This window comes from Daucus carota, chromosome 6, assembly GCF_001625215.2.
Source record: "Daucus carota subsp. sativus chromosome 6, DH1 v3.0, whole genome shotgun sequence".
Classification (NCBI taxonomy): Eukaryota; Viridiplantae; Streptophyta; class Magnoliopsida; order Apiales; family Apiaceae; genus Daucus; species Daucus carota.
Genome location: NC_030386.2, coordinates 17,377,367 through 17,390,114, shown reverse-complemented (window position 1 = coordinate 17,390,114; position 12,748 = coordinate 17,377,367). Strand labels below are relative to the sequence as shown.

Genomic DNA, 12,748 nt, shown 5'->3' with positions numbered 1-12,748 from the left:
TTTGAGTAAATACCCGGGACAAATTGGGAGGTATATGAGTTGGTTTCGTAAGAAAAACTCGAATGATTTGTAAGTGAAAAATGTTGTAACCCAAAGGTATAAATAGTAACAATACGTGAGGCGAGAAACAGTTAGTACCAAATCTCTTTTAAATGAAAGGATTAACAATAAGAGTAATTAGAAGGGATTTTAAGGGTAGGTAACACGTACACACACTATGATATAGAGTTATAAATGATTTTAATGATTAATTATGTCCCTTATAGGTGCACAGAAAGGTGCAGAAGAACTTTAAGGACCAGGAAGTTGTAACTGAGTTGCTGAAGTAAGGTGAGTATACATCAACACTACTTATATCTGTGTGATATGTGATTACGTGCTCCTATATGCTGAAGGTGATATATTAGAATACTAATGTGACTAAGTGATTCTATACATGACTGAAGTTCCTTGATGTCAATGTAATGTCATGATATATCGAAGTACAGGTATATATATGGAATGTGTATTGACCTGTGATTTCACAAATGGTGCATTGGCATAGAGTCTGCATATAGAACAGATCATATGCACATCCTACATTCATTTGACAGTGATAACTTAAAAAGTCAAAGTGACAGTCACTTGTGTAATGGCCACCTTTATATATGGAACCTACGGGTAATTACGGAGCAGACTATATGTCAGCCATAGACGGAGCCGACTTTTGTCGGACATAGACGGAGCCGATTTCCATAGTCGGACATAGACGGAGCTGGCCAGACACACATGGATCCTTTGAGGACATGTGGAAACACGGGCATTATACAGTGAACTGTTCACAATAGCAAAAGAAAGAGAAACAGAGATGCATGCATGCATAGATACAAGTTCATACTTTCATGGCATATATGATTAACATATGTCAGTGATTTATGATTAAGTAAAACATATATGTGATGATGTTATATCTTGGTGTAATTTGGGATGATGATAATATTATGAATGAAAGATATTAATTGCTCTCATAAATACGAACAGGAAATATATATTAAAATGAATATTTTCTTACAATTGTTTCGAGAACCTTACTTTCTTTTATTTTCTGGAAGATTTTACCAAAGACGCTACAAGTTATTTTCAGACAATCTCAGTATCTTTTACAAACTAAAGTTGATGTATATTCATTGAGTTGCGACTCATGGAAATCGCTCATTTTTCCAGGATATGAATAGTTAGTAGAGTGTTTTTGTATGAGTGCTCAGTGGAGATTGTAGATAGTGCCTAAGAGACGGTGGTCCAGCAGGATGCTCCAGACTCCTCCATCAGCCGATGCATATATATGTAGTTTGAGAGATTGTGTTTATGTACTCTAGACTTATCAAGTGTGCCAGAAATCACGAAGATAAATTTATGTTTAAATTCTGAATATGTGTAGTGAATATGGATGATGGAACTGTATTGAAATTTTATGTTGCTTGGTAAATGTTGTTGAAGTAGTTGTGATTTTATGTTCTGGTGAAGATCAAGATATAGCCAAGCAATAGCTGATGGTTATATTATCCACTTATACAGGAAAAGATATTTCATAATATTATTAAATTACATGATTTTGCTAGAAGTGCATGATAATGATCATATGGTATAAGGGTGTTACATATTTATTGCTTTTATATATTTGGCATTGGTCCGTACAAATTATCATGCGCTCCCAAAGTTATATTTATATTGAATGGGCATGCTTAAGCATTAATGTTTTTGTATATTAGATAGTAAATATAGCATGATTTTAATGGATTAATTTTTTTTATATATATCAAAAGTCTTAAGATTTTGATGCATAAGAAAATAATTTATTTATTTAGTTATTCATTTTAAAATGATTTATACATGAAATGCCATACATTATTTAATTATTTTGGAACAATGATGCGCGGTTTTACGTTTTAGTTGAATCGATATATTTTATCTCAAACTATTATATGATTGTGTAAATTTTATGTTACTAAAATATGATTTTGTACTAAAATGTATGATGTACTTTCTTTTTTGTCTACCTTGACTTGTTCAGAAATATCAAAATGGTGTGTGTTTCCTGTTAACTAGTATGACTCTGTACTGTACATGCTATATGAACATCGAAGTGATACTGTTTACGCCGTAGCATTATATATGGATCATTTAGTAATTTTAATTGGTTTGATTAATTTAACGTAGGATTTGTTTGGCAATATTTTGGATCACCACTTGTGCAGCTAAAGTAAGTTAACTTATCAGTCCTGCTATTTTGTTTATTTGGAACTTTGTTTTTATTTTAAATATTTGGATCAAGTTTAATATTTTAGATATAAGAATTCCCAGTTAGCTCTGACCTATGAAACCGTTAGTGTTTGCGTATAGTTCCGGAACTAGCCTATGATACCTTACTATGGAGTGCCTTTTATGATACCTTCGGGGTTGCACACTTTATGATACCTTAGTAAGGGGCGCATTACTGACAAAATTATGAACTTATGATACCGAGTCACCGGGTATTTGTGACCTTAGCGAGCTGTGGAATTATCTTATATAATGATTCTGGATTTATGAAACTTATGAAATTATGTAAAATACTTGATCCATTAGCTTGTGTGATTGGTTATCTTGCTGGGCTTGTATAGCTCATTACTTACAAATTTTCAGGTGCCTAGCTTTTGGAATCGAGAGGGAATTGGCTAAGTTTGCTCCAAAGATTTGAATTTGCATATTTCTAGTATAGAGTTGTGTCATTTTATTCGAGATTATGTCAGACTATGACTTCCTTGATTTTAATTGTAATGTCGCTGCATTTGGATTTTATTATGTTAAATGACATTTGAGATTTGAGATTTAGCATTTGAGTATTGATAATTTGATTAAAAAAGTTGGGTCGTTACACTACGGATTTCCTGTATGCGTGTATCAAGAACTACGTATTTCAAGTATGCGTGTGGCGCATTTTGCAAGCTAATGATACAAAATAGATGATGAAATTGTAACTCATACAAGATCTGCGTGTATAACCTGCGCATTCTACGAATGCATTTACAAGTCGGTATATCAGGCACTATTTGCGTGTGTTGTCATTTTGGGTATTGTGAAATGGAATTGTGTTATAAAGGACATTCACCCTTTAGTTTGTTGAAGAAATTCAAGTTTTTCTTCTTTTTTTTTAAATACAAAATCAATTCGATAATGAAAAGTCATACGATTATCTAAAAAAAATCACGCCGAACAAACATAAAACAGAAACTTTGACTAATTCATTCTTCATGGAATCACACGATTTGTTGAAGATGAGATAGTTACAAGTACCTTCTTCTTCACATCTGGTTGAAATTAATCATGTTTAGGCTATCGATCATAATTACAAATATTTAATAATGTCAACTTTGGTGCATAATCAACATCCATCTCAATTTATCAGATGAAATTAATCATGTTTAAGCTATCGACCATAATTACAAATATTTAATAATGTTAATTTTGATGCATAATCAACATCCATCTCAATTTATTGAATTACATGTTTTAAGTGATGCGAAAATAAAAGAAGACTAATGTTGATGCCGAAGTTTTGTGGACGGTTTCGATCTCCCCAAATATGATTCTAGTGGTTTTTTTTTTGCCACGTGATTTTAGTGATTATTAATATTAATTTATTTTGATCAGATTGGATTTCAATCTGAATATAATATAATTAAATTAATTTATACATCAATATAGTTAAATCTAATCCGAACGCACTCTACTAATATATAATGTTTGTATTAATTTAGTTTTGAGAAATGAAATTTTATATTTGATAAATAAATAAATATGTAAATTACTTTGAAATTTTTTTATCTAATATATATTGCCTAAAATATTTTTTTTACTTTATTACTAATACTCTTAACCATCATTACTTAGAAGAAATTAAATATAGCAATTTTAATCTCAATAAAATTATCTAAAATATATTTTTTTCTCGAATAAAAATTTCTAAAATTGTAAAAAATCTAACTTCATATTTCGTTTGCATAGTATGATTTTAAAAAATACAATTAAATCATATTTAATTATAAAATTACATTTTATTAGAAAAAGAAATAATATTTTTTTAAAAATAAAATCGAATTATTATATATGTGTTTTGATAAAAATCAAAAGTTATATTATGCAAGTACGAAAAGAATATCTCTGAACCAACAACTCATATTTAATTTTAACGGAAACTTTTAAGAGAAAAATTACAAACTACAAATATTACGAACTTTGAAGTGTTAACCGTCATATGTTAATTTACGGATACTCATTTTAAGGATTACAAATTACAATCAACTTAATAAAAATTCAAAAGCAAAAGAAAGTCGTGTCCAGGATCACCGAACCGACCTGAGGAGATGGCATACCTATTTTTAATCAATCCATCAAATAGAAAAATTTATATCCCGATTCCTATTATTGACTTTAAATAAACCGCTGTCCACTTCTAACCGGTCACAATCTCCACTAGAATTATCTCTCACGTTAATTCCAATAAAATGTCCAAATTCAACTCAAATTCAATTTAATTTTCTTTTTTATATTCACAGACAAACACAACCCCCTTTTCTCTCTTGACTCTATCGATCAAACTTAACTTATTACACAACACACACAGAGAAACACACACATGTTCATGTTTGTGCGAATGATCTTCAAGTAAACATAAGTGGGGTCTTACTATGTTGCTGTCTTAAGTCACTCCCTCTTCTCATCGGATCTGTAAACAAGCTTGCTTTTGTGCTGCACTTTCTTGTTCAAATCGAGGGTCAGTTTCTTTTTCTTGTTTTGAATCTTGTTTGTGCTTATGATGACTTGTGTACTCAATGCTATGATTCATTGTGTGTGTGTAAGTGAGAGAGAAAGAGAGAGGGAGGGGGCAGGGGAGGGGGGAGTAGATAGATAGATAGAGAGAGAGAGAGAGAGAGAGAGAGAGAGAGAGAGAGAGAGAGAGACAGAGAGAGAGGAGGGAGAGTGCTTATTTATTATGTTTGATCTATATTGGAGAGATAGAGAGATTGCTTATTTATTATGTTTGATGTATCTATATTAGTCTATGATTTGTTAAAAAGTTGCAATTTTTAATGTTTTTTAAATGATTCAAATTAAAGATGTGAACTATTTCATTTTTGGGTTATGTTAAAGTATTGGTGATAGAACTTGTAAATACTTTTGCTGGGTTATTTGAACTGAGAATAGGGGATAAGTTGTTGGGGCGTGATGGTGTGCTTGGTTGATTGGTAGATGTCTAAATTGGATATGTTTTTGATTGTTATGTTGGAGCTTAATTTGCTGGATGTCATGGGTTCTAAATGTTTGCTTATATTAGCAATTTGGTTCCGTCATCATGATTCCTGAGAGGTTGGTGTTTGATTACGAAAGTATGTCGGATTTGTATTTGGTTGGACTGTCGTTGCTTTGTTGGTTCATGCTTTGCGGCGGATAATTTTTGATCTTGTTTGATAAGAGAATTATGTGTAATTAATTACCTGTGCGTGACCTGTTCACTCTAACGAATGTTTATTAAAAAGTGTTGTGTTTATGGAATTTTTTTGTTCTTATTGAATGTTGTGTCGTGGCTTTGCAGCTGATTGAATAGCATGTGCGCTGTTTTAAAGTCGACATCAACTTCGTCCACCCAATCTGCCGAAGAAAGTAAATCTGACAAGCAAAATATGGGTCTATTGTCTGTTGAGACTGAAGATAATTTTTCTAGTTTACTTGAATTCGCTGCTAACAATGACTGTGAAGCTTTTAAAGCATTACTTGAGGAGAACTCTTTGGCAGTTGATGAAGTTGGACTTTGGTATGTTCGGAAGAAGGGGTCAAAGCATATAGTTCTTGAGCACCGAACTCCTTTGATGGTTGCTGCTACATACGGCAGTCTTGATGTTGTTAAGTTTATCATCTCTCAGCCTTCTGTTGATGTAAATATTGCTTGTGGCCTGGACAAGTGTACTGCTCTCCATTGTGCTGCTTCTGGAGGTGCTGTTAATGTTGTTGACATTGTTAAACTGCTTCTGGCTGTGGGTGCTGATCCAGATATTAAGGATGCAAATGGTCAGCGTGCTGTTGATGTGATAGTGGCCCCTCCAAAAGTCCTTTATGTTAAAGCGTCTCTTGAGGAGTTGTTGCTGAGTAATGTTTTGGACGGCTTAATGGGTGACTGCAAGCTACAAGTATCCATTTCTTCTCAGAGTAACTCACCAAGCCTGTCTTCTTCACCAGATAACGGTTCCCCTTGTTCCCCTTCAGATATAGTAACCTCTCCAATGCCATCGAAGTTCACTGATGTTCCTGGTGGTGCTATTTCCGAGAAGAAAGAATACCCAATTGACCCCTCTCTTCCAGATATCAAGAATAGCATATATTCTACAGATGAATTCCGCATGTTCTCTTTCAAGGTCAGGCCTTGTTCAAGGGCTTACTCTCATGATTGGACTGAGTGTCCTTTTGTTCATCCAGGAGAGAATGCTCGAAGAAGGGATCCAAGGAAGTTTCATTATAGTTGTGTACCATGCCCTGATTTTCGTAAAGGTGCTTGTAGGCGTGGTGATATGTGTGAATATGCCCATGGAGTGTTTGAATGCTGGCTACACCCAGCTCAATACCGAACACGGCTCTGTAAGGATGGGACTAGTTGTGATAGGAGGGTTTGTTTTTTTGCTCACACCCCGGATGAGCTTCGTCCCTTGTATGTATCTACTGGGTCGGCTGTACCATCTCCTCGTTCCAGCGCATCCGCTGCTAGTGTCATGGACATGGCTGTTGCCATGAACCTTTTGCCTGGCTCTCCATCCGCTTCTTTGATGTCTCCTTCTGGATTTAATCAGCCCATGTCTCCATCTGGTAATGGTGCTCACTCATCTTTGGCTTGGCCCCAACCAAATGTTCCCACGCTTCATCTCCCTGGAAGCAACATCCAATCAAGTCGCTTGAGATCTTCCCTTAGTGCCCGAGATGTTCCTCCAGAGGATTTGCATTTATTGGAGGATATGGATGCCCACCAACTTTTATTGAATGACTTGGCCTGCCTCTCGCAGTCCCGCCCCAGCCCTGTGTCTCTGAACCGTTCTGGTCGCCCCAAAACGTTGACTCCTTCAAATCTTGAGGAGTTATTTTCAGCTGAGCTCGCTTCTTCTCCTCGTTATTCTGATCAGGCTGCTTCAGCTAGTGGTTTCTCTCCATCTCATAGATCAGCTGTTTTCAATCAGTTCCAGCAGCAGCAAAACATGCTTTCACCTATCAATACTAATGTATTCTCTCCAAAAAGTGCTGATCATCCTTTGTTGCAGGCTTCATATGGTGTCTCGTCTCCGGGAAGAATGTCACCGAGGAGTGTGGATCCAATTTCTCCTATGGGTTCTCGGCACACTGCTTTCTCTCAACGAGAGTTCCAGCAGCCGCAGCAAATGCGTAGTCTGAGCTCCCGCGATCTCGGCTCTAATAATGTTTCCATTGTTGGGTCCCCGGTGAATTCTTGGTCCAAATGGAGCTCTCCGAGCGGAAAAGTCGATTGGTCGGTTAATGGGGATGAAAATTCCTGGTTGCCAAGGTCCTCTTCAAATGACCTCAATAATAACACAGAGGAGCCAGACATTTCATGGATTCAGTCACTTGTCAAAGAATCGCCACCTGAGATGAAAGATAAAACTGCCAGCTTTAATTGCTAGTGCTGCTCCATCCGGTGACGATTTGAAATCTAATTCCCAAGTTGAATTTGTTGATCATTCAGTTCTAGGTGCCTGGATCAGATGCAACTTGATCAGCTCCCAGTCTAGTAAATGATCAGTTTTATTTTAATTTAGTAAAGAACAATGTAGGCAATTATATGCTATTTTTGGGCTGGTGAGGATTGATATGATGCGATAAAGGTAACAGATGGTGAAGGTAGGAATCAGTAAAAAGAAGAGGAAGTCTGATAAGCATATGCAAGATATTTGTTTTGTTAAATATCATTAATTGTTTCTTCAAAGGAGGCAGAGTGAACTTTTTTTCGGGCTGTAAGGAAGGTACACAGCCCATGTTAGGTAATCTCTTCTGATGTCTTCTTAACTCTAGGATTTTCTATGAAAGAATATTTCAGTATGATATTTTCTTCAGAGAATCATATTTTGTCTTAATTTTCTGCAATACTTCTTTGCCTTGAACTATGTACTATTTTCCATACAGTGCTCGTTGGAGACAGAAAACAGTTATTATATCATTTATTTATCAGTATGAGCCCTCTTCCCCGTGCACACACAAAACTTGCACCAGAAAATGATCTGAATATTGTTGTTTGCTACTCGGAGTTTGGCAGTGGTAGCCGGTTAGATTTGATTTGGTGGCTGAGGGCTATGTTTATTGTAATTTTCGGGGTGGCTGGTAGCCAAGATTTGTGAGTGAAGAGCCTCATGCTTTAAGTGGCGATTAGTGAGTGGTGGTTGAATCAAGTATTTGTTTTCATGATTGATGATTGACAAGGGTAGGCAAAAGGTTGAAATCGTCAGGTCAGAATTCACCTAGACATCAATGTCGACGTCAGATAAAATAGTCGAGCTTTCGGTAGTAGACGTCAAAATCAATTTCATGAAACAGCTAGACATCGATGTCGACCTCAGATAAAAAAATAGTCGATGTCGACTCTGAACTTTCGGTAGTAGACATCAAAATCAATATCAAATCATTTGAACTTGAAACAATTATTCATGTCTTATCGTATAACTTCATATTTTATTAGAAATTTACTAATTTTTGTTGGTCGAAAACATTCAAAATAAATAAAAGCATCCATTTTAATTCTTTCACTCAATTACATGTTTTGAATGATGCAAAAATAAGAGCAAGACGCAAGCATTGCGTAATTCGCTTGTTAGTGCGGGAGTTTTGTGCACGAGTTTCGATCTCTGAAATAAAATCAAGAGTGAACAGAGAAGATCCAGAAGTTTTAACGGGAATATCGAACTCTACTGTCTTGTTATCTAGAGGCTCCTGAGAAAGCGCCAGGGTCCAGTTCCAGTCCCTATTCTGCAGTTAATAACAAAATGCAACAATATAAACATATATCTTGCGTTTTGCGAGGCACAGAAGGGTAAGATGTACGCAAATATGTGCAGAGAACATATTTACCTCAAGACACCGGCAAAAACTCTGAGACTCATAAAAATGCTTAAAGCAAGCCAAATTCCGGCAAAACCATTACTTTTCGCCAGGAGCAGCAGAGAAGCTATGCTTAATATAACTGCTATAACCTGAAGAGATGCGGATTAATAACCAAAATTATGGACATTTTCGCGATTTTGACAGTAGAGAAGGGATATGATAACTTACCATGGAGTATGTCGAATAAAGGAAGTCTGATGCTCCGTAGTATAGACCATCAAAAGCGAAGGCTAAATTGTTTATCGGTTGAGTGGCTGCAACAAACTGATGATAAAATGGAAGATAGCACTTGTTTTCAGTAGAGATTGATCATAACAAGTGATCGGATTTTGAAGGATTTGCAGTGATTTTGTTAGGAGAAGTTCATACCGGGATAGCTATAGTTATTATTCGAAGAACATGTTTGTCACGGGTGAAGACTACAGATCCATACTGCAACCCTAGTCCGACGACTAGAGCCAGCCCCAGACTCAGTACAAATGCCATCTGCAATTTAGTCGTTGAGACATAAAACTGTAGTGATCACCTATCGGAGCATGTATAGAGTTTTCAGATTACCTGAAGTACTCGAGATGCAGCAGAGGCTGCCTTCTGATAATCCTTCTCAGCAAGTGCACAAGCAATGATAGCCTGCAGCAATGAGTAACTATTTAAATAAGTGGGTCGATTTCAAGAACAGCGATTATAACATGAAATAGGTGAAGGCCTGAAGGAGAAAGTACCTGCCCTCCACCGGCCAAACCAAAAGCAAGAAGGGAGGATGTCATCCACACCTGTAAGCAGATTTGAAAAGCTGCCATAGGCGTTGAGCCCAACCTTGCAGCTAACGACGTAGCTAGAGTGGCACAAGAAGTTGCTACGATGACCCTTCCCAGTAGATAAAATCCTGCACTTTTGCAAACATTGATGCAGGGTTGGAAGCTTATACGAAAGAATGAAACCATAGTTGGGAACAATGTGGCTGAGGTAATAATGATTTGATGTTACTAGAGTATATTATTAGTGATTTTATACAGATGAGGCAGAGGACGTCCTACCATTCTTAAGAAACCGACTGAACTGCATACTTTTATAGCTCGGGGGTATGATGTAAACTTGTTGCATCAATTTACAGAGGAGGATCACCAAGATTAAGTACCTAAAATGAATGGTATCATGTAAGATAACAGCAAAAGTGCAAAATGTGCTGGGGAATCTGGAGTTCACTAGATGATTTAGTCGCATTGTTAGAACTTACTGAGACAGCACATGAGCAACTGCTGCACCACTAACTCCCATACGGCAAACAAAGATAAGTATGGGATCTAAAATCACATTGGCTAGGTCTCCTGCAACTGTTTTGGAGAAAGTTTGGTGTTAAGAGTTGTGCATGAAAATTTATCATTGAAGTATAAATGATACCTATGGCGTATAGGGGAGTGGTAGTATCTTTAAAGCCTCGAAAAACTCCTTGCATAGCTAAATAGAGAAGCATAGCTGGAATCCCCAATGATCTTATTCTCAAATAACTTATTGCTGGCTCTAGCATAGGCGACTCCTAAAAAAATAGTGATCTGTGAGGACACAGGTCGATGCATTGAAGAGATAAACGCAGGTGAATGGGATTTGAAGCAGTACTTACAGATCTGACCCCCATTATTTTGAGTAATGGTTTAGCTAGAGATATGAGAAATATGGTTTGGAGGATGCCAACTACAAGTCCCATAACTAGTGAAGTAGATGCTGAGGGAATATGTCTCTTTTCTCTTGTAATAGCTTGGTTTACCATTGGTTTAGTTGTTGAATCGACGTTTTGCACCTTAGAATTAGTTTGGATTGCATTGTCTTCCTTAACTTCTTTGTATTCACTCTCTGTAGCTGGACTGCCCTTTTCCATGGTGTCAGCAGCAATAACATCTTCTGCCTTTACTTTTGGAATTTCGTTGTTCTTCTTCTGCACTTCTTTTGCTAATCTTGCTATAGCATCTTCCTCAGCGACAAAAGAAGTTGTCATACTAACAAGAGGTGACACGGTGATTCTTAATGCTTGATTCAGAATTGCAATGGAAACTCCTACAGCAGCAATCTCCACCGTACCTAAACAAAAATAAAATGAATGTGCAGAGCTTTGTGTACTGAGATTAATGGAAATCAGCATGACGAGTTAGGATTTGACACGAAAGACTTAAGGTCAGGCAAATTTAACAAACTTAAGAGAGGAGATTATAATCAAATACCTAAATGGCCAATAAACGTGGTGTCGATCAGAGAAGCAACAGGATCAGCAACTAATGCCAGTGTTGCTGGAAATGCAATGCGTAGTATCTCTGATCCAAGTGCATCCATCTTGAACAAAAGCCTATACGTAATATTCCATTAGATTCATGAATAAAGTTAGCAGAGCAGGACATGCATGAACAGGTCACTGCATTTTCGATGTATACCTCAGATCTCGAAAGAACACCAGAAAATGCATCTTCTCTTTTGTTTCTGGGACATGGATGACACCATCCTCTGCCATAATAATGCTACTGATCCAGGTTCTAATGCTTGATTATTAAGGCCTAACTACTCATGCAAACCAAACTTAACTAAAATATATTCTGATAAGTCATCTAAAGATGTATTAACAGATAGAACACAGGAGGCATAGCAGACAACAAGGCTGTGATTGCAGTGAGGGAGAGAGATTTATAAGGAGGTTTATGAAGATAGAGAAACTACTAGCTAGTAGGCCTATATCGACTGATAGATGATGTTTGATCGGACGGTTAGAAATGCTTTATAATTTGGTAACTGGGATTTGATCAGAGAAAATATCTCTTCTAGTATATGGAAAATGATGTCTGCTGGAGAATAATAATGGAAGTTATTTATGGTGGTTGGTACTTTTTTAGGAAGGTATTGATTTATTAGTTTGTGTAGTTGTTTTTGCAGTCTTTGTTTTTATACACAGTCACAAATCAAGGAGGGAGTGGGAGGGAGAGAGAGAGAGAGAGAGAGAGGGAGGGAGGGAGGGATTATATTATGGACAGAGAGAGAGGGAGGGAGGGAGAGATTATATTATGGAGAGAGAGAGAGAGGGAGAGGGAGAGGGAGAGATTAAATTATGCTCACACAGAAAAACTGGAACACAGCTCAAGCACGATTCGACTTTTGGTACCAAGTTCGAATACCCTCCTGCTTCCAGGGACGAGAGGACCTAAATAACTTGAAGAATTTAGGACAATTACATAGGCCTGCATGGAAGAATCCTTTTAAGGTGAACTTTGAATCTGCACGTCAGCTATATTGTTAGGTTCTTAGCACAATTAATCAGTAGTGCATGCTTTAGGTTAGTGTTGGTATCAATATCTGTATTCTTTTGCAAATACATCAGTGGGACATGTAGGATTTCCAACGCCTTCAGTGGCGGAGACACCACTTTGTATCCAGAGCTGGTTTGACGTAATTTAAAAGGAATGTTGGTGACCGAAAAAGTTTTTGCCATATCTGCATATGTTGTCATTTGAGTGGTCAGTAATGTATTTTACAGTATAGTAATTTTTATACGAGTCCTTTTTGTTGGTCGTAAATTATCAGAGTATGGTTGGTATAGCTC

At 36.7% G+C, this 12,748-nt stretch overlaps 1 protein-coding gene and 1 pseudogene across 1 annotated transcript; one reads left to right on the top strand and one right to left on the bottom strand.

Annotated features, from left to right (window-relative positions):
* Positions 1–4,552: 4,552 nt before the first annotated feature.
* Positions 4,553–8,230, top strand: LOC108228118 (zinc finger CCCH domain-containing protein 30-like; annotated as a pseudogene).
* Positions 8,231–8,717: 487 nt separating this feature from the next.
* Positions 8,718–12,618, bottom strand: LOC108226564 (protein DETOXIFICATION 43). The gene is made up of 12 exons (XM_017401537.2): positions 11,592–12,618; positions 11,385–11,506; positions 10,790–11,244; positions 10,570–10,705; positions 10,406–10,502; positions 10,206–10,306; positions 9,891–10,054; positions 9,727–9,798; positions 9,538–9,654; positions 9,337–9,432; positions 9,136–9,257; positions 8,718–9,033 (listed from the first exon to the last, which is right to left on the bottom strand). Exons 1-12 carry the CDS (start codon positions 11,666–11,668, stop codon positions 8,988–8,990), a joined length of 1,605 nt encoding a protein of 534 aa, XP_017257026.1. The 5' UTR covers positions 11,669–12,618; the 3' UTR covers positions 8,718–8,987.
* Between the last annotated feature and the right edge of the window lie 130 nt (positions 12,619–12,748).